The sequence below is a fragment of the Dicentrarchus labrax genome, unplaced genomic scaffold (genome assembly GCF_905237075.1).
Source record: "Dicentrarchus labrax unplaced genomic scaffold, dlabrax2021, whole genome shotgun sequence".
In the NCBI taxonomy this organism is placed as follows: Eukaryota; Metazoa; Chordata; class Actinopteri; family Moronidae; genus Dicentrarchus; species Dicentrarchus labrax.
In genome coordinates this window covers 2,362,822-2,385,910 of record NW_026136715.1, presented here as the reverse complement: position 1 = coordinate 2,385,910, position 23,089 = coordinate 2,362,822, and the positions used below count along the sequence as shown (strand labels likewise).

General features: G+C 41.7%; 1 protein-coding gene and 1 long non-coding RNA gene across 3 annotated transcripts in view; both read right to left on the bottom strand.

Annotated features, from left to right (window-relative positions):
- The window catches only part of LOC127377866 (PDZ domain-containing protein 4-like), a 54,628-nt gene that overhangs the window by 22,147 nt on the left and 9,392 nt on the right, over positions 1–23,089 (bottom strand). For both annotated transcript variants that reach the window (XM_051426142.1, XM_051426143.1), the window contains exons 3-6: positions 5,545–5,598; positions 2,348–2,450; positions 1,233–1,479; positions 1,037–1,121 (exon numbers count right to left, since the gene is read on the bottom strand). In XM_051426142.1, coding sequence (XP_051282102.1) covers positions 1,037–1,121; positions 1,233–1,479; positions 2,348–2,450; positions 5,545–5,598 — 489 coding nt within the window. The remainder of the gene's footprint in view (positions 1–1,036; positions 1,122–1,232; positions 1,480–2,347; positions 2,451–5,544; positions 5,599–23,089) is intronic.
- On the bottom strand, positions 12,635–14,495 carry LOC127377870 (uncharacterized). The gene is made up of 2 exons (XR_007887782.1): positions 14,094–14,495; positions 12,635–13,964 (listed from the first exon to the last, which is right to left on the bottom strand). It is a non-coding gene; the product is annotated as an uncharacterized LOC127377870 (long non-coding RNA).

Below are 23,089 nucleotides of genomic sequence, written 5' to 3'. Positions count from 1 at the left end.
TCTCTGTCTGTGCACCTCCTCCTCTCCTCCATGTCTTTCTTTCCAACCTACCTCTCATCCTTCCTTTTGTCCTTATATCCTTTCTCCCTTTCTTTTATACCCCTTCATTCATTTTCACTTAATTATTTATCTCCTCATACTTTTCTTCCTTTCTTTTCTCACTCCTCCCACATTTCTCTTCCCATTTCCTTCTTCCTTCACATTCTTACCTCTAACCTTCCTTCCTTTTTTCCTGTCTTCTTTCCTCTCATCCCTTCTCTTTGTTCTTTCCTGACACAAGATCTGCGCAGTAACCCTAAGGTTGTCTTCTAAACTAGGAGGTAATTTTATACTTTTCTCAGTAACAGTGCATCACCTTCAGTAACCCACTGAAATGCTTTCAGTCACATCACTGCTGTGCAGAGGTGTCTTGCAGCACTCAATGTAGTTAGGGTCACAAGTCAGAAAATGTATTTGAAAAAGAAGCTTTTGGTCTCAGTTATGCACTTAAAGAGTGATCCATTACAAGGCAAGAGTAAACAGCTGTGTTGATCAAACTTTAAACACATCTGCACATCTGAAATGAGACACATTCACACACATTTTCAAGCAGCCTGAGCCTCGGCAGACAGATTTTGTCATATTTTGTAAGGCCTTCAAAGAAATACACTGAATATATGAGTGAGAGCCCCTCTGAAGGTAGCTCATCAGTGAACTATGTTTGCAAGAAAAAAAGAGTCTTTCCTCTCTGAGCAAGTCTGTTGTCTCACAGCAAAAGTGAAGAACCACAGCTGGCTGGCTCAGTTCATATTCCAGATGTATTCATCAGGCTAAAAGACTTGCATGTGTCTTTCTACTTCTAATAGTGACACAGATGTGCAGCTGGGGATGCCAGTAGTCTCTCTCACACAAGGGGATCTTGAGGCATTTAAGATTACTATAGAGGTTAAGTACTTGAAAAAGGGTTGACAACCAACTGTGTTATTGAATGAAGGATTGTCATTTATCATTTTTTAATGACATTTGGTTTATGATAATACAGCAGCAGAGTCCTCACCTCATACTCCAGGTCATCCTGCCTGTCCACCTCATGGTTCGAGACGTCAAAGTAGTCATCGGGGTCGTTGTACTCAAACACACAGCTGGAGGGAGAAGGGAGGAAAAATCAATTCCCATCATATCTAACATTGTTGATTTTTCATGTCTGGAATTATTTTCCTTGACACCCATAACGACTACAGGTCAGGACATACAACTCATTGATCCCGTATGGTCCCACAAGGTGAGGGAGGGGAGGTGAAGGTGGAGGTGGTGGAGGGGAAGAGGAGCCTCCTCCCCGGCCGTGGTGGTGGTGATGACCTCTGCTCTTTCCCAGAGTCACAATGTTTTGGAAGCTGATGTCCGTCTGCGTGGCATTGTCGACGCAGTCGGGGATCGCCACCATGGCAACAGAGTAGATAGAGCTGCTGCCAGTCCCGTTACCGCTGCACACTAACGTACCTGAGCAGTGAGGAGGGTCAGGTTAACCAAACACAGAACCGAGCTGAGTTTAATTTGTCTTCATTTAGTTTTTAAAAAATGTGTTGAAAAGATCATTCATTAATTTTGTGAACTGATCATGATATCTTGATGATAATGATATTATGAGAACCAGATCTGGGTCAGATGAGATCAGTACATTTTGTAAACATAACACACATGTTTAGGCCCAACATGCTTGCCGCCTTTAGTAGGAATAAACCAACAACTCAAGAAAATCAAGGTATATGTAAGCTGTAAAGCTGACAAATCTGTATTTACTGCATGTTTTATATATATTTTTATCTTGGCAGCTATTTGCTTGAAATGACAGATAAAAATAGGAGAGTATACAGATGACAGATGATGATACTTACAGATAAGCAGAAATGATAAAACGCTGCAGTTACATCAGAAAAGATGGTAAAAGTCGAGTGCTAACATAAAAATATTTGATATTTATGAGAGGAAGGACATGAGAGGAAGTGTCAGGAGCTATGAAGAGGGGAAGAAGAAAGAAAAAAAAGAGAATGTGACAAAGAAGAGAGCGAAAAATCATCTGGAACTAGATGGGACGAAGAGAAATCAGATGAATGTAATGAGGCAAGAACGTGGGAATGACAGAAAAGAGGATAAAGTGAGGTTTGTGTTGGAAGTAATGAAGTGAGATTATTTTAAAAGATGAGATGGAAAAGGGAGATTCCCTTCTGACAGCAGCACAAAGCTTCAAAGACAGAAGAAAAGAAAGATGGACTACCTGTGTGAAATGAAAGCAGATAAAAGCACTGATTAAAGGATAAAATATGTGCTCATGCATGTGTCTGATGTTGAATAGTGGGACTTTGTTTACCTTTCCTCCTGTGACTCTTGCGGACCGACCCAGGTTGGTGCAAAGACTCCTGGGAATTTTGTGGTCTGTCTAGCGGTAGCTGAGAGGGCCTCCGTCCTCTGACCTGAACAGGGGATCAGAGTTACAGATTGAGTAATTTGTGGACAGAGCCTCCAGGTCTGTGAAATTAAGACCAACGCAGAAATCTTAAAGCTGCATTCTTTCTAATGACCAGCAGGGGGAAACTCCATGGGCTGCAAAAAAAGAAGTCTGTTAGAACTGAATCATATGGCGAAATCAGCCAACTTCTTACTTGATTTACTAGCTCAGTAAATGATTTCCTGATGAGTTTCTGGTCTCAGTCTGTAGTTTCAGTCTTCTTCCATACAGCATGATGTTCATTTAGTAAATGATGGTCCCATTTAGAGTAAAATAGATGATAAAGCAGGGTATGCTTTAGGGCGGGGCTACCTCTACATCATGAGTCTGTCCAGTACAGACTACAACTAACAAGTCCATCAGCAAAAAAAATCACTATTTTCCGTATATAGTTATTCAGATTCAGTCAGATTATTGATTACCTTTGAAATAAATGAGATGGGCAGTATACACACTCCCGCTTTTGTTCACAGAATCAACACAAAACAAAGTTTCTTGTAAGGGCTCTGACCTGGTTCTCTACACAGTGTTATGGCTGCTGAAGTGGCTGTTATTGCCACATAGTTTTTTCTTACTGCCCCTGTCATTGTGGCTCTGGTTGTTGTTGTTGTTGTTGTTGATTACTGTGGCTGTGACTCAGTCTTTAAAGGTTCACAGTGGAGTTCTTGACCTCTAGACGCACTATGGTTTTTCTACGAGCAGGTCCTCTGTTTACCATGTTTTACCATTACACAGTCTCACCAATGGTCACTGTCTGTGTATACACCCAAGGATATACTGCTGTGTGCCAGCAAAGGTAGGGAAGAAGAAAAATGTAGGCTAGTAAACATGGTTGTAAACGATGCTGGATTTAAAATACTAAAAGATCTCCTCCAGACAAACAAATAATAAAACCTATACACAAACAGTCCTCTTGGAACAATAATTTGTGGAACAAAATTGTCTGTCTGATATCTCCAGATAACCCAAACAAGTCGAGGCAAACGGCCACCAACCTAGAGCCGTGAGGTTTCTGCCTCTTAAAAGGAAATTCCTCCTTGTCACTGTCACCATGTGCTTGGTGTACATTATTTTAGAAGTATGAGTATGGGTATCTATTAGAAAAATATCCTGAGATAATGTCTGTTTTCCTGCTGGACACAAGATGTCTCCTCCTACAGTGAACTGGTGGATCACACTGTATAAGTTGCATACTCTACCAGGACTGACCTCCATACCATTTGTGACGTCATAAGTCATCCTCATAGGCCCCGCCCCTTAAAATCTGATTTTCAATGAGCTCAGAGAAACTTTCCACTTTCAGCAGATCAATGTGAAAACATCCTTCTAGTGTCTCTGCACAAACACACCTGCCATAGTTGATGGCTTTTGATGATCTCTATGCTCTTGTTAATACTCCACAAGCTGTAAAGAATAGCCACAGCTACAGCCGTAGACCTAACAATGACCATATCCTATACCCACGATGGTCACAACTAATAGTTGTATACTGTATATCTCTCTGTAAACATGGAAAACAGTGGGATGGAAAGATATTGCAAAACAATGCAAAAGGTTATTGTAAGGGAATAATAATAATAATTATCATCATCATTAATAACTAGTACAAAAGAAAATCCCACTGCGACCTTTAGGCGTCCCTACGATAAACAAACCCAAAACAGCAGTAGATATGTATGAATAATAAAAGACATGCAAAGGGGGAAATAAAAGGTCATGGGCAGTCTGCTCATTAAACTAAAAGTTTTATTTGAGTACAAGTGAATATGAGATAAAGTTGATCCCATGACCTGCAGGCAGCGCTAGAGAAACGGTCATGAAAAGTGTTCATTATGTGAGGAGCACGGATGTGTTCAGTTAATTTCTTGGTAATCTGCGAATCCGATTTATCTATTTCTTGCGTGCAAGTGGATTTTTCCCCCTGATTGCACTACTTGAGGAAAAATCCGGATTTATTCTATCAACAGCAAATCTTTTTATATTATTATTATATTTTTGTATTTTAACATTCACAGACCTTAAAGATGACATTGCACGGCACCAAAACGACCACGACCCCAAAGGTTTGTTAGCAAAACGTTAGCCAAATGAACAATGACAGATGAATACTGAAACCATAAGGAATAATGCATCTGATGATTAATGATTCAAGACAGAGTTCAGAAATCAAACACCTGAGGAAAATGATTAAAAAACTGAAGGTAAAACAGAGAAACAATTCAAGGTCAAAGGCTGACTGATAATGAATCAAGGTACCTGCATAATTCAGAGCATCTGCGGTCTCTCTAGTTCAAGGTAATGAATTAGCAGTCAATAATGAGCTCGGTTCTGAAATGCTTGGTGGTTCTAACACACAGTTTTGTTTTTGGGAAGCTGCTGAATACGATAATGTGGAAAACTGGGTGCGGGAGGGTGTGTACAAAGTACTGATACAGTAGATGAACAATTCTTTTAAACATGTCGTATAATTGTATATAGCAATAACTGTGTATGGTTTTCACAAATTTCCGCAGACCATCTGGACATCATTTGGGAACCACTGGATTAAAATACCCAACACATAAACTGGAGTGAAATGAATATAGTTTTACAGTTTCTGTTGTGAATTGCTTTTAAGCCAACATGGACAAGAGTTCCTGGAGTACTCAGAGTACGTACGTTTTATTTTATATTTATCTGTCTGCTTATCAAAGACTGAATGAACAGCACTCTTTCCAGAAGTAGCACACTGAAAGAGGTATGGGTTGTGATATGAAGAGGAACTACCAACAGCATCAAGCAACCAAATAAAGCTTTACATGTAGATGTGAATGTATGATATAGAGTCAAGACAATGCACACTTATCAGCCCCTCGTCAGATAAATCAGTGATTAAAAGCCATACAGATGACAGTCTGAGAGGAAATATTCTCTATCTATCATCAGCTTTATGGGAGTGGAACCTTATTAAAGATGACTGATAGGAGGGATGGAGGACAGGAGAGTCGGTGAGGAGGAGGAGAAGTCGTGGAGGAGGATCATTGAAAACTGATGGATGGCAACATCCAAGTGTGTCCTACCTTCGCGTTTCCATGTCTGTCCATCGGCCGCAGGGAGTTACTCCAGCCTTTTTGCTAACGAGAGAGAGGGAGACAGAGATAGATGGTGTTACTGAAGTTGGGAGGAGAGCGAGACAGTCGAGAGAAGAAAGAAGTCAAGGAGAAACGACACAAGAACACAAACAACAGAGACACCAACATTAAGAACTACACATCTTTATGTATTTGTTTGTTTGTTTGTTATTATGTTCATAATGCCAGTGTCGCCACACCGTACTCCATACAGTGTCAGTGTAGACGCCTGTATGACGGTGCAGTGGCCGCAGTAGTATAAAGAGTGATGGGTGGCTGAAATGCACACAGGATATAAACTGATTCACTTTACTGGGTCAGTTTCAGAGCCTTCACTTCTCCACTCAGACTTCAAGTATGCCATGTTACGAGTGACGAGCACACGAGGGGCACGTCAAATGAAACCCACCTAGTGTTTTGCTCAAGGGGACGCACTGTTGGCAGAACAGATGCTAATTTAACGGGCAGTCTCTAACCCCTGGTTCACTCCCACCTCAATCAACAGCTCATAATTAGCTTACACACAACGAGCCGCCAGACACACACATTAGCATCCGTAATATAGCTGTAAGCACAAGCGGGTGCAGGCGTCACTCGGGGGGCAATATGAAAAGAAACACCTGCTCGCAAGTGAACACGGAGGTAATTATTTATGATTCAGAGTGTCTACTGATGTGTGTGAGTGTGAACTGTAATAATGAAAATACTGTGCGAATCTTTTTTATTTTCCAGGCGTGCTGCAATCGTCACTTGTGAAGTTAATGTCTGCAACACACACACATCAAACTGATACCTGAAGACATGCAGAGGACCTCTGAATGCACACACTAACCTGCTACTTCCAGGTGACACACACACACACACACACACACACACACACTAGCTCATAAATACTTGCATGGCTGCACACAGACACATAGCTCTGTCTAACACACCTCTCCTCCTCCCTGCCTTTGTTTCAGAGCTGATTGTTATGCATTACATGTCTTCTGCAGGTTGTCTGGCTGTGTGTGTGTGTAGGTGTGTAAGTGTGTGTGTGTAGGTGTGTGTCAGTGAACATAAGGCCTGAGCCAGTCAATACCCACTCAATAACCACAATCATCTATCAGGCCTGTTGTGGTGTGGTCACTGATTGTGTTTCATCTGCCATTAAATAGGCCAGCCTGGACTCTCCACCCTGACAAAACACATTTCTCTGAGAGACAACAGTGTGTGTGTGTGAGTGTGGGTGTGTGGGTGTGTGTGTTGTTCAGTGCGTGGTTATATGGAGAATAGCTTCACTTGGTTCCAGACGTCTGAATTGGCCAACACGGTCTGGTAAATGGTTACTTTTGTCCACCTTGTTGAACTGCCATGTTTCTACTGTAGCCCAAAAGGAACAAACCAAACACTGGCTCTAGAGACGGCATTCACATCACTTTTGTTTTCTTTTTGTTTTTGTTTGTTACACAGTTTTTAATTCATGTTTCAGTTCCTCACTGTATTTAACAGCTAGCTTTATCTCAGGTTTAATTGATGGTAATAGCCGTGATGTTTACACTGCGGTTATAAGTCTGTGCATCTGTGTTTAGATAATGGCCTGGCAGATAGATGGATTAATGGATGAGGCTAGCAGATTTGAATATTCAGTACACCGGTATCATTGTCTTTATTTTGTCTGTGTGGATTTGGCAGTCGACTGTGAATGTGTGATTATAATTACAACAATCCCCGGCTGCCTGCTGCGCTCCTGCTCATTATACTGGTGTGTATGTGTGGTTACAGGGACAGCAACAGTAAGAATCCCGACAGAAATCACAGCTAAGTGAAGTGTGAAATTAATAACTGAACAGGAGAAAAGAGCTGACTGTTCTCCTCTTCTGTCGGCAGTTGGCTGCTATCTTCCATACAAGGGCTGGTTTTCACCTAATGGAGCTTTATGTTTGCCCAGACAGGATGAATCTCTATCAGCAGCCTGTTGTGTTTTATCTCAGTCGAGGTGATATTGATCATTTTCAACAAGTAGGGCTCACAGAAGCACTCAACAATTCCCCCCCCAAAAAAAACATTAGTCTGCACAATTTGATAGCACATATTGGGCCAAGAGGCTAGTTAGCAACTTGCTTTGACTTTTTAATGATGGAAGCTGGAGCTGAGACTTCATTAAACTTCATTACTTGTGGAATATTGATTGTTCCACAGACCAGTAACAAGCAGTGTTATTATTCTGTCTCCATGATGTTCCTCAGTCAGTATTGACGAGTGAGGCATGTGGATTGATTTCTAATCCAGCAGTCTCAGTGTTTCAGAGAGAAGTGAATGAAATCAAATATGTTAATGAAAGAGTGAACATTTTCTTTATCAGTGGTGGAAAGAGGATTTCAAATCTGTTCTCAAGTAGAAATATTACTGAACAACAATGGAAACTACTGGTATTTAAAAATACTCAAGTTAACAAACTATAGTATTTGTTGCCAAGTGCTTGCTCATGGTGTGGTGTCCTTTGAGGAAGTACTGGTTGTGGTTTAACACTAGGTGTGTGAGAAGTTCATTGGAAAACAACCCTGGTGGCTGCTAAAGAGGTTAGCATAGGTGCTGCTAGCATCAGTGGAACTGGATTTCTTCAAAGAATGGCACTGAAGGTTTTTCTATGTGGAAAAGACGTTTTTGCTCTTCCGACTAGTTTCAGTGAGAGTTTAGCAACGTTACGTGGTTCATTGATCTGATTGGTTGAAGTTCGCTGATGATAGACAGTGATAGATGGTTCATCCAATCACGTGCCTGGAAACTGCTCGCTCTTTTCCAAACAGCTTCCAACGATAACTTTCCAGAGTCAGGTTGTTTATCAGGTTAGCACATCAACTTCATCAATTCTCACAGTTAGCATCCCCACATGAATTCATTCTTGACTGTAAAGTGTTGGACAAGAATAAACTTTGACCTGGTTAGGAGATCACTGATGTTATTATAATCAATCCCCTGGGGGGCGCCACAGACATAGCCTCCGCCAGCGCCTCACTGCTAGCTCAAGATGAGACCTGACATAAACAGGCAGCAGCATAAACGTATTGACGAGTAAAAACACGACTGAAACAGAAGGCGTGCCTTCAGCTTGCAGGCCTGTTGGGTTTTTAAATAGAAGCACGTGAACATATGGAGCTGATGGTGATTATTTTTATTGTCCTGTATTGTTGTTGCCATGTGTTCAGAATGTCTCCATCAATATCATCTCCCGGGGCTTCGACACGGTTCTCCTCCCTGTTCATTAACTATTTACTGATTCCATCAGCACACATTTCCACCACATCTATCAAAGACACACACACACACACACACACACACACAAAAAAAATAGTTCCACATCAACACACTTTCCTCTGGCATTTATCTCTTTCACCCACCACCCACTCCCTGTAGTGCATGGACACACACACATACACACACACTGTGGAGAAAGATGGGACGAGGGATCCATTTTCATTCCCAGCATGCCGAGCAGAAAGCAGAGATACTATAATCATACCCGAGAGAGGGGGAGCTACAGAGGGAGACAGGGAGCGGTCAGAGAGAGAAAGAGTGGAAGAAAGAGGAAAGTGGTTGAATCCAGACGGGGATAAAGGAGGAAATCAGGAGAAACTGGGGGACAAATTGGAAAAAAGGGAGGGAAAAGGGGGGAGGTTGACAATGTAAAATACCAGACAGGGAATGTGAAAGTGGGAGAAAAGAGGTGAGAGGGAGTCTCAGCCATTATAAAGAGATTTCTACTTTCAGTCTCTCTTTCTCTCTCTCCACTCAGCTCTCACCTCTCTCAATCCTCCGGACTTTCAGAGTCTAATGGCAGTCAGGCTGAGGTTGAGGCTGAGAACAGACGTGGAGATTACCAGACGGCCCCAGAGGAACAGTGACTTTATTCTGTGTGTCAGAAGATAGACACTGTGATATCTGAACAGACCATGGGTATGTTTCCATCTAATTTATAAGTTCAGTAGATTTAAGATTTATTTTTAAGATTCTTTAATAAAAAATGAAAAACTTGCGAACAATCTCTGGAAAAGTTGTCATGTTGACAAAGAGAAGATGCGAGAGAGACTGACTGAAGGAGGTTCTTTTGAATACGTTTTGTTGGAGATGTATACTGAAATTTGCATGAAGCATGAGGAATACTTTAATTGAGAAATAACACTGTATATGTTTCAGAGAGCTTGTGGCGTACCGCAATGTCCCACATCGCAAAATTGGTCTGTCCCAATGACACACAGCCCACTTAATCTCAGCCCAGATAAAGCAATAAATTATGGTCCACAAGTGGGCCGGATCTGGTAGCCACTTATGGCCAGTGACAGCCGTATCTCACAGTGTGTGACCATAGCGGGCTCTGATCTGACCCTATGTTGGACCAGACAAGTTTCAGACCAGGTTCCAAATGTCAACCTTAACTAAATCTTAAACGTATAATATGTCATTTCTGCTGCTATGGGATATCTGAGGGAACACAATAAAAATGATAAAATTCATCACTCAACGCTATTTAAATACAGTTTAAATGAAACTTTGGGTGACTTTTTATTTTCTCACCTTATATTTAATTTTGGCCTTATCACACCACCCACACCAAACTGTGTGTACACTGGTCTGAAGTCAGATTCTCACTGCACATTCTTTTATAAACACCAGTTCATGTGAAGGAAATGGGTTTTGTGCATCGTTTACACATCTGGCTCCAGGTGTTCTACTGACACCTGTGACCATCCTGACCTCTGAGTCTTTCAGAAAATGAACTTGAAATGAAACTGGACGAGACTACAATGGACTCAGGCCAGCTCTGTCCAATCAGTCATGGCGCTCAAATAATAATTATTATAATCAACTCTTTCACAATTCTCTCATGCATCCAAAATGCACCCTCAGCCTGATAAACAAAGCTGTTTTTCTCAGTTTCTAAAAATGTATTTTGAATACACCGTAAAGGAAGACAAAACAGACAGACACAGCAGGAAGAATTCAAACGAGTGTGTGCACATCGGCTGGCTCATCAAGGAACACACACACACACACACACACACACACACACACACAAAATACACACTTTCATTTAAAAGAAGAAAAATCAATACACACACAAACACCTCGGCACACACTCACCTGCACGGAGGAAAAACACATCTGTTGTCTTTTACACTTTACAATCTCCATGCTGCTCCAGAATCCTGGAAGCCTCCAGAGTTTCCTTAAACACTCTGAATTATGATTCATTATCCAAACACATTTGCATTTTACCCTCCAGGCATTTCGCTGACGCTTCTGTCAAAGCAACAATAATCCCAACATCCTCCTACATGAGCGTCTGTTCCTGTTTCTCTGTCTGATGTTTGCAGCTCGACACCACCGACCAGAAAACAAGCATGTTCTTACAGTTTGTCTGTCAGCGCCCTCCAAACCTGCTCGCATGAGCATTCTCTGCACTCATACCTCTGTGGTTAGATTTGGTTGATATTAGTAAAATAAAACTAAGTCTAGTTAAATATCCTGACGATAAAAAGAAACCAACATTCCCAGCATGTTAAACTCCAGTCTCTACCACTGAACACTTTGTATGTCCATCAACCACCCCCACCTCCACTCTGTTACTGCCCTCTGCTTCATGAGAACCTCACACTGCTCCTCAGTACTGAATCTAAACACGGTTGTAAGCATAAAGCATGATTCTATGAAAATATATTGTTTCTATTTAACCCACTACAAAGCACATAAAACATAAAATAATTTTTAGAAAAATCTAAATATAAAACCCTTTTTTTTCCGGGTCTCCGGAGGTGAAATGATACTGAGTGTACGAACCTGGACAAATAAAGCCCAAACTATCTGCATGCATAGATACCACTGGAAAAAAGGCAAAAATAGCTTTTGGGAGAATTGATCCTTTAATGTTATTAGTCACAGCTGTGGTTTTTGTGCTTTGATGAGTCAAAATGGCCAACATGAATAAAAGTCTACTCAGTCTGTTTGCTTGCCAAGAGAACCTGAGGAAGCTGCAGTTGAAACCCGTTGTTTGCTCCTAAATAAATCAGAGTGATGTCATTCCAGCGTGCCGTGGTTAATTTGGATGTTTTTCTACATTTTCCTGAAACCTACCAGCACCTGACTGTTGTTGGCAGTGCATGGGGAGTTTTGTTTATGAGGAAAAGTCTGTTCAGACTCAGACTGGATGTGTATACACAAATGTGGCAGCAAGTCAGAAAGCCTGCTGCTAATTTTCTTTTTCCGTACAATCTGTCCTTCAAACAGCCATATTATTCAGATTTAGTTCTGCACATTCAGCCCCATCATTCAGAAACATTTCCGCCCCTCACAGCCATAACATCATACAAGTGATTTCCATTTCATTTTAGGAACAAAGCATGTAAATATGAACACACAAATCATTTAAATAGCGTATTATTAGCTTCCAGCTGGATGAGAGGGCCACTGGCACACACTGGTAGATATTACACACATTTATTCCATGGCTTATTCTCAGTCATGTGCCTATTATGTAAATCCACACAGCATCAACATGCATCACAGGCACAATGGGTTTTAAGATTCAGAACATAAACTTAACAGGGCAGTTTAGTGCCTTGCTCATGGGCAGAGCTTTCCACCTGCGAGCATGTTACTTCAGACAATAGTGTCATAGAATATTTGAATACATAGGTTGGGAAAATGCTTTCAGAACCCTGTAAGATAGAAACAAAGATTGTTTTCATTGAGTCCTTCAGGTCGCAGTAATACAACAGCTGTCATCGGTATGTTCTATATGTTGTGCTGGATATGGTTCCACCCCCTGTTCATGAGCTCAATACTTTATTTGCATAACAGACAGCAGTGTTACACACACTGTGTCGCTGTAAGTATAACAGCATAAACTCAGAATACTAACACACAGATTACCTCTATCTTGTGTGTTTAAGATTCATAACTGCATAGCAAACGCAACACTGATCCATGCCATCATTTCCCTCCTGGGGTTGTCTGATGAGCTGAAGCACCATTACACACAGCGCAGTCTGTCAGCGTCAGCAACCATTCTCATGCAAATGTTTATTTGGAGATCATATTTGTGGACACATTTCCTCCTGTAACACATTTCCTACAATATATACTGTAAATATCAGTGGTAGAGGAGGTATTCACATATTTTACTTCAATATCACAACTTCAAATGACTCTATACTGTTACAAGTAAAACTGCATGAATTCAACATTTTAGTTATCATCAATATACTTAAAGTACCAAAAATAAAAGTCCTCATTATGCAGAATATGTTGTGCTATAAATATGTGACTGTCCTCGTATGTTTTTTGTTATTGCCATTCAATTTTGGCTATTGATTGATCACTCTCCCACTATTTTGGATGGTTTAATGCCAGAAAGCAGGGTTTGAGTAATAAAATGAGCTTTGTGGGGGTTTCTTAAATAACTAACGTGGGGGCGGAAATAAATAATAATATCCTAACGTTTGTGCTTTCCATGAGAGAGAGAGAGAGAGAATTTTCCCCCTTCTGGTATCATATGAAAGTAGCCCAAACATATTCAATTCAGTGTGATATAAAACAGGCAAAAGCAGCAAATCCTCACATCTGGCAAGCTCTAATCACACAATATTTAAAGCATTGTGAGTTGATAAATAACACAAATAAAATATAATCGGAATGGCTTTGGTTCATTTTGTGTTGTTCAGTGAAAAGCTTTCAGAACAATTTTTCATCCTCAAAAACTGGCTGAAATGTTCTGTAACATTCACTCAGCCCTCTGTCTGCTACCCTCGACCAAACTGCCCCTCCTGTGGATGCAGCAGCAGTGCATCATGGGGTTTGTAGCAACATGTTACCACCTGGTGTTCAGCTCAGATCTGCAGCTGAATACAAACGAGCCGGTTCTGTCTCTGGAGTGTTTCTTCTCTCCGCTGCTGACGGCCTAATGAGCCGACAGCTCATTAAGACTAATGTAGTTTTGACGACTCTGAGAGCACGAGTGCTTTTAAAGAAGAACGTACAAACGACGTCTCGGAGTGCCATAATGCGAGAGGATGGATTCATTCTTTTTGTCTGTCAATCACACTTTTACTGTCTGTGGCTCTCCAGTTTAATGTGGTCCAGTTTGTCTGAACCGATACTCACACTAAGGTCACCAGTGTCCCAAGCAAAATAATCCGAGTTACACATGGTTTAATGGGGCTTTACAAGTGTGAATCGTGACGTCACCCATTGCTTTGTACTGCGAGTTGAGCTTCTCTCATTGGCTGCTCTTGGTTTCAACTTATCTGTAGCAGGGCACAATGGCTGCACTGGAAGGACCAGTGTTTAGGTCTTAGTGGCATCAAGCGTCTCAACCACACATGAAGGAGAAACTGTAGAAACATGGAGATTTAACATTTTAAGGTAATAAAAACACAACAATTCTTATTCTAATGAAAACATAGCTATGAATATTATATTCCATTTCTGACAATAGATGCCCATATATCGCACACACTGACCTTTTCAATGAATGAGTTCATTTGTGAGCTTGAGAGGCAGGCTAGCTGTTTCCCCCTGCTTCCAGTCTTTATGCTAAGCTAACTCTAAACTGAGCTCCAACATCCTGATTCCAGCTCTTAGCTCTCCAGTGTCTTGGATATTGTACAGTATCTGTATCTTGTGTCTGGAAACAGCTCAGTGTTTGTTTTATCTGAGTATGTATAACAGCTCCACTTTAGCTCAGTTTAGTTTTCAGTTTTGACGCTGAGTGAACCCTCAGTCCTGTTGAGCACATCTTTGAAGTAATGTCTGCGTATGTCTGCGTCTCTCTTTCGTCCTTTTCAGTGTCTTCTGTCTGCCGCCCTCTCTCTCTTTAATGATGCCAGCGACAAAGTAAAGTCGTTTACACAAGCAGCTGGTGGGGTTTTCTGTGTGTGTGTGTGTGTGTGTGTGTGTGTGTGTGCGTATGTGTGTGCGTGTGTATGTGCATGTGTGTGTGTGTGTGCGTGTGTGTGTGTGTGTGTGTGTGTGCGTGTGTGTGCGCACACTCATTACAGCAGATCTGCCAGCTCCAGTATGAGAAAGCATAAATACAGCTTCCCTAATGACCTCGGTTACCGCGGCAACAGCATCCCATTGAGACAAATTTGACAGCAAAGTGAGGAGAAGAGGTGAGGGAGACGGGGGGAGGGGGCAGGGGAGGTGTGGGGGAGGGGGAGTAAGGGAGAGGAGAAACGAGAGGGGAGGAAGAGGGAAAAGAGCAGAGAGAGAGATATTCAGGAGACAAACAGGAGGAGGGTGAGAGGGAGGATTGATGGACGGGGATGGAACGGAGGGAGACGAAGGGAGGAGTGTTGGGGGAGGAGGAGAGCTGATAAGAGAGAGAGCGAGAGGAAGGGTTAGAGGAGAAATAGGAGTGAGAGGAAGGAAGTTATTAAAAGACAGAGTGAGAGATTGATAAGACTACACTGATGAGTATTTACAGTACTGATACATTACTCATGCTCTGTTTTAGGCTGAAGTTAACAAGAAGGGTTTGTAGAATCTGTTTTTATGGTTTTAATAAACTGCTAGATTTGTTTTACTCGTCCATATTAGCGAACCAAACTCACTGAGCCGGGCTGTCATCAGCCTGCCCAGCATCCATAACTGACTTCACATTGGACGATTCTGCACCTCCTGATTTATTTACACTGCCGATATTTAATGCCAGTGCAAGAAGCAATGTGCCCTTTATGTAGTGATTAAAAGTGTAGAGGTGAGGATGGTGTACGGGTGTGTGCAACTGGAGTTTGTGCCAGTTCATGGACATACAGTTTAGATGTTTAGTTAGCAAAAAAATAGCAAAAAACAGAGAAGGGCGTTTCCTCCTTCCACCTAATTAACAATTCCAGAATCTATGAATATGGTTAGGGTTAGGGTTAGGTGAAATATGTTTTAACATCACACTGAGTTACATACTGGACCATGATTGACTTCCTGAGCTATTTGTGAGTTCAGTGAGCTCAAAGAAACTTTCCACTTTTAGCAGATGAATGTGAAAACATCCTTCTAAAGTCAAACTCTGCACAGACATCATCCAAACATCACACTGTAGGAACAAGAAGAAACACTGAGTTCTGACTGGAAGGGACTGAATATAATCAGGTGTTTTCTGAACCGTCCAATATCAGCTTTGATGTTGTGTTGCTGCAACACAAAAATTAAACTCTGAAAAAAGATGGAAAGGAAAATCTGCAAGCCTTTGTAACCATTCCACTTTAATTAAATCCTCACATCCCTTTTAAAACCAGCCTCTCTCTGCATGTTAATGAAATTCCAATTGTATAATTTCATGAGGATTTTTATTAAATGATCCGCAGTAATCATCTGATTACATCACGAAAAAAAGACGCACACTGCACATGTGTGGATTTATAATTATAAGACAGAAAGTAATGCCAGCTGGGTTACATGACTACACAACATGTTCATATCCAGAATGTGGAGCTCTCACAAAAGCAGTTTGTTAAAGGTGCTGTTAGTGCAATCAGTGTTTTGGCTAACTTCCCTTCTGTTGTTGAAGTTAATGTAAACATATATGGAAAAATTTAAATGAACATAGAGATCATATATAAACCTTATGGTATATAAATACCACAAATAGAAATAATAATACATTGCCCAAAATAATTTTAAAAAATGCACTCAAAGGAATTGGCTGTAGAAGGTTAAGTGTCTGCAGAGTGTGCAGCATAGAATACAGTTATTACAGCAGTAGAAATATGAGAAAATCAGAGAAACCCTGAAGAGGGGAGATCATGAAATAGAGAGATGGGAAAAAGAAAAGAGAAACGATAGAGGTGGCAGAAGATTTAAAACCGAGATCAGAGAAGGACGACTTTAATAAGAAGAGTCAGAGATATTGTAGAAGAATGGAGGGGGAAGGGGAGGGGAGGAGGAGGAGGAGGAGGAGGAGGAGGAAGAGACAGAAGACAAGGAAGAAAAAAATGAAAGAGATGGAAATGGAGAGGGGAAAAAAAGGAAGACTGAAGGACAGAAAGTGAGAATGGGGAGAGGTGAAGAAAGAGGCCCAGTCTGTGTGTCCAGACAGGCCCAGGCAGAGGAAATCGGATGAAATGAAATAAGCTTCTACACCTGTCAGCTTTAACACACACACACACACACACACACACACACACACACACACACACACACACACAGCTGCAGGGAGCCCTGTGGGACACACACACACACACACACACACACACACACACACACACACACAAGTTTGATTCCTGACGTTTGATTTTCACTTCAGATGTTTTCTTTGCTTCCCGGCAGCCATTTAGCTCCGTTCAGACAGACGGAGCTGGAAGCCACCAGAGAGGCGTTCAAATGCTCTGAGGCAACGTGGGACAAACCAGAGGCTGCTGTTTTGTGGCAGCACTTACTGGCATTTATTCAGGAAGTGGATTCCATTTACAAAAGGAAAAAAAGTCTTCCATATCTCACTGTAATCTGCAGTGGAGCTATTGGTTCCTCATAAATGAATCAGACTCATGTATAGGTTATATTGGAATAAAATGAAAAGTGAATTATTATATTACCATCTGCAGATTATCATCCTCCCTCCTCCTCATCTCTCAGACCTCAGCACCAGAACCATCAAACAAAAGTAGCAAAAGACATCAATCACTACGGTAACTCTTCCCATAATTGAATTACTTAAAGGTCCAGTGTGTCACATCTATTGACATTAATGGAATATAATATTCATAGGTACAGTATGAGGCGATTTTGTCTACAGAGGGAGCGGGTCCTCTTCTACAGAGTCCACCATGTTGAACCTCCATGTTTCTACAGTAAGCCAGAATGGACAAACACTGGCTGTGATGCGGATGGAGAGAGCGAGTATTGCAACTACACCTCCACTAAATCCTACACACTGGTCCTTTTATATAAAATATTTAATTTCTTACACTATTTGATATTTTTGTCTTATACAGACATATAATGATGATTGCTGGGCAGTAGGTCGATGTTGTTCAATGTCAAGTCTCTATTTGATCATGTGGTGAGATGATACTCATTCAACTGTAAAATCCAACACATATTGGTCATATACATATATTTATGTGTATGTATATATATGTGTGTATATGTATATATATATGGCACACTTAATAAGTAATTCTTGTGCCCTGGGTCCAATTATAACTGTTGTACGTGACTGAACATGTTGATTTATTTGGAGCTGTCTGTGGATCCGCCTGATGAATGGAAGTCCAATATTCTCTCTTGTAGCTGTTTTGGTCTCTACCAGCTCCGGAGGGAAATATCTGTTTCTTTAGCTGCTAAATGCTCCGTTCACCAGCTGCTCTCTAACAGTGTGAGTCTGCTGTTTGCAGTGGGTCAGTTTGCAGGTTTGTGACAGGAAGTGAAATCGGTTACATTAGCTTTTATTCGTACTAATTATTAACAATGGAGATACAGATGCTAGTTGTAACTTTGACCCACACTGTGAGTGTGTGTGACAGCTCAGACATTCCTGATCTTTCTCATTTCTCTTTCTCAGTGTGTTCATGACGTGGGGTCACACAGCTTTGGGCTCATTGTGAATGGTTAACACACTTTTACAAATTCTGGGGCCTGCATCCATGTTTGCATCCAATCACGTCTTTCCATTGCTCTTGTAAGCAGTATGCAATATCACGTCTAAAATTAGCTTCAACCTGTGTGTGTGTGTGTGTGTGTGTGTGTGTGTGTGTGTGTGTGTGTGTGTGTGTGTGTGTGTGTGTGTGTGTGTATGTGATTGCTTATCATCTCCTCCTCAAATCTCATGAGGTCATCAGAATCCATTACAGACCTCATTAATCACACACACACACACACACACACACACACACACACACATACACACACACACACACATTGATAGTGACACCCTCTCATACGTAGCCAAGGTGACAGGGGGCATTCAGTGTGTGTGTGTGTGTGTGTGTGTGTGTGTGTTTGTGTGTTTGGCACACTGAGGCAATAACTGCATAACTGTTGCTAGGGGAGAGGGTGCCATCTGTGTGTGTGTGTGTGTGTGTGTGTGTGTGTGTGTGTGTGTGTGTGTGTGTTTCTGCGTGTAGGACAGAGGGAGGAAGAAGAGGAAATGAAAGACAAGAACGAGGAAAAAACGCTACAATAAGTGTGTGTGTGTGTGTGTGTGTGTGTGTGTGTGTGTGTGTAGCAGGGAGAACATGTGAGAGTGTGTGTGTGTGTAACATTTAATCAGACTGATTAAATTGAGCGACAGCACAGATGACCTTCAGCTGGATCCGACAGCTTCAACTCCTCCAGGTAGTTTGACTTTTGTAAAGATTCACGTAATCGAAGAGGAAGGTTTCCCAGCTGAAGTCACGACTGTAGTTACTGAAGTTTAAACAATACGACTGCATTATCAGCATTCAACAACCGATCATTTGAACCACTATGTGACTATGAGTCACAGTGAATGTGAGTGTGTGTTTATTTAAAGCAGTTTCCTCTCCAAATGAAATATAATAGGCTACTGTGCTTTCCATAATAATGTTAGTATAACCATAATGCAATCATCTAAAACTTCTGGATATTTATGAATTAACTCATGTTTAGTTTCCCTGATAGTCTGATCATTTGCATTTTTGCTACTAGGAAACCTTTTTTAATCAAATAAAGGTGGAGTAGTTTTGTCAGCCCTGCTCAGTGTCTGCAGGTCTGTGTTTCAGCCTCCATACGACAACCTCCAGAGATAGGTTGGGCAGCCTGTGTGTAGCCTACGAGGAAACACCCACTGCTATTCATTAATCTTACTGCTCTGAGCGGATGGTAATAACTGAAGCCTACTCGCTCCTCTCACCGGCAGTGTGGCAGCAGGTCGGTAAGAAGATGAAGATCAGAGTGAGAAAATGGACCTGAACTATAAGAGTGAGGGGGATAGTCTGAGTGTAGTTAAGGGAAGCAGTTTGATGATTTTGAGGTTTAATCAAATTTTTCAGATTGCCAACGGGAGAGAGAATATATAGGCATATTTATGGACGTGTGTGTGTGTGTGTGTGTGTGTGTGTGTGTGTGTGTGTGTGTGTGTGTGTGTGTGTGTGTGTGTGTGTGTGTGTGTGTGTGTGTGTGTGTGTGTTGGGGGTTGCAGGAATCCTTGCTTGTAACTCCCTGGGAGCTCAGATCAATCAGGACACAACAGCTATATAATGAATGTGAATCCCAAGAGTGTGTGTGTTTGTGTGTGTGTGTGTGTGTGTGTGTGTGTGTGTGTGTGTGTGGTGTGTGTGTGTGTGTGTGTGTGTTTCTCCCGAGGTGACCTAGTGAAGATGGTAATGATGTCTAACAATCAGTAGAGAGTGTGGAAACCAAAACCTCAGGAGGAGGCAGAGTGTGTGTGTGTGTGTGTGTGGGTGGGTGGGTGGGTGTGTGTGTGTGTGTGTGTGCTCTCTGCCTTTTAGAGCCTCAGACATGTTCTGTAACAAGAATTCAGCGGAGTGTCTATCGAGGGTCTCGTGCTGTGAACAGTCTGCCGCAGAATCCAAAAAGCGTTCCAACTAAATCTGAGCGCTGCGTGAGTCCCAGTTGAACCCCCACACCCGCCCCTCACCGTGACCGACCTGTGACTCTCAATTATCTCAAAATCCGAGCCGCTCACGACCAAACCCTTTGATGTGAGACCCCCACAACCCCAGATAGATGCCCAGAGCTACTGGGCAGCCTGAGCTGGAGGGCTGCAGTAGTGGATCACACTGCAGGGTTCCACCGAGTTCTCTTCATTTCTGCACACAATAACTCGCTGGCAACATCACACTTTCAAAAACTACATTCTGTGTTCTAAGCATCACAAAAAAGTAATACATTACCTTACTTATTTACTCTGTGTAGAAAGTAATTACATCACTTCCTGAGATGACTTAATGAGAACATTTAATGACCCAAACTCACTGGGGTCGCTCGCTCACCAAACTCTGGCTTTATATCAGACAAGTGCAGCTTATTTCACATGTTTATCACTAAAGCAGAACCTCATGAGACCATCAGACTGTCCGTTCCTCCTCGGAGTCCGCACAAGACTGCTCAGGCTGAGGAGCCTCTCCATGGGCCGACTAGACAGCGTCTAGTGTTCAATTTGATGGATATCGTAGGGAAGCAGTTGAGGATCTCCATTACGGACCCAGACTTCAGTGTCTGAATCCTCCTCAGAGAAAGTAAAGACTATCATTTTTTCTTTTATACGATTTCTTCTACCCATTATGCTGAAATGATGTAGCCTCTTCTTAGATTAATAACAGTAATGTGCTGTATTACTGTAAAGTGATTACAGTAACACCCAACACTGGTTCTAAGTGTTAATATGGAGGATCCAGACCCCACCTCTGGATGGTATGTTTATGTTTCATTCTTATTGTTGGATTGTCACATGGTTGTGTTTGATTTTATGTTGCAACTGTTACAACAATCACTTAATGTTCTTGTAATTGCCACCTATGATTACTACTTTCCTCCCAGATAATCCCTGAGCTTTGACTGGCTTAAAGCTCCAGTGTGTAACACTGAGGAGGATCTGTTGGCAGAAATGGAATATAATATTCATAGCTATGTTTTCATTAGTGTATAATCACCTGAAAATAAGTTGTTTTTCGTTGCTTTAGAATGAGCTGTATTTATCTACAGACGTCCTGTTCTATGATTCTGACATGTTGGACCGCCATGTTTCTACAGTAGCCGAACACAGACACAAGACACAAACTGAACACTGGCTCTGGAGAGGGGCTTTAGGGTTTTTTGTGCACAGTAGTTTCTCCTACACACTTAGAAGGCTGAGCGATACTAATGGTTGAAATTCACTGCTAAATGCTACTGAACAGTGTTTGGTTTTCACCTGCAATCCATTCTTTCCTTTCTCCTTCTCTCATTATGGAGTTTTATACCACATTTTTACATATTTTATCTTGAACAGAGACATAAATCAATGAATGAATGAGGTCATTTGGAAGCAGGATTTTGAGTTTTAGTGGCACATATTTGATTGAATTGAGGAAACAAAATAAGTAACCCCATAAGAACAACTGTATTCGTGTGTAACTGTGTGATCTGGTCCATATAAATATACATGAGAGTGTGTTTGAGAGTAAAGCATTACTCCCACTGTGTTCTCACAGCCTTTCAGTCTTTTGTGAACACAAACTGTAGTTGAAGAGAAAGAAATGTGTGTTCCCCAGCAGGACAGATCCAGAGTTCACAGCGGAAAGCGAAGAAGTGGATATTTTGTGCTCTCATGGTCGTCTTTTAGAACACAACATGTAGTTTTGTGCTTCTTTGGCAAAATCCTCTTCTTTAGGTGCATGAGAGGGTGAAAGAAGAGGAAGTTTACAGGTGTGATCATTTGAAAGTGAGTCTGTGTGTTTTATGTATGAGGGGAGCTCGGCTCTGCAGCTCCTCCATAAACATGTGCTGTCGGAGGTTAAACCCATTCCTACGATGCTTCTTGACACATTCCCTGAATCCTTACATTGTTCCCGACACGCTGAGCAGTTTCAGCCTGTTTGAAAATCAAACTCAGCAGCAGTGAAGGCTACAAACTATTATAAAGTTTCTTATTATAATACATTAACTTAATTTATTCAGAAAGAGATGAGCTTCTTTGTCTTTTTACAGCAACACCCTGCTGAACATTTACAGTATACAGTTTCACACAGGGAGCTTTTCTGAAAGCAACCTTAATAGCTGCAGAGTGGTTGACGGTCAGTTTCTTTACAGGAATATCTTACAAGATCAACAATCACCAAACCGCTGCCTGTTCACTTCATTAAAAAGGATGAATTCCTTGTTCCAAACATTATGTTTGGCTTTCTGATACACAAGAGCAGTCGAACAAACAGACCAGCTGAGCTAACAACTGAGCCACCCAAATGATTAACATTTCACCCAACCTCCTCAGGTGAAAGTTGTCCCATCAGACATGGTGCAGACAGGATCTTAGTAGATGGTTGTATTGTATATTTATCAGATTTATTTTTGTTTATTAAAAAACAATCCTGGTTAAAATAAGATCTCAAGCAGAGAGGATACAGTTAGACTGAATGCGGACGAGACAGCAGCAGAAGACTTGTTCCAGGACAGCTCAGGCTGGTTACAGTACAGTCACTCAACATTCAGACCAGGGTTCAGGACCACAGACAGCTCCACTGGTTACTGTACAGTGACACAACATTCAGACCAGGGTTCAGGACCATGGACAGCTCCACTGGTTACAGTACAGTCACTCAACATTCAGACCAGGGTTCAGGACCACAGACAGCTCCACTGGTTACTGTACAGTGACGCAACATTCAGACCAGGGTTCAGGACCATGGACAGCTCCACTGGTTACTGTACAGTCATGCAACATTCAGACCAGGGTTCAGGACCATGGACAGCTCCACTGTAGTCTCAACAATGACAACCAGCAGCACCAGTTGCTGGTTAGACCTGATAGGGAGGATGTCAGTGTGTTTGGACGGGACAA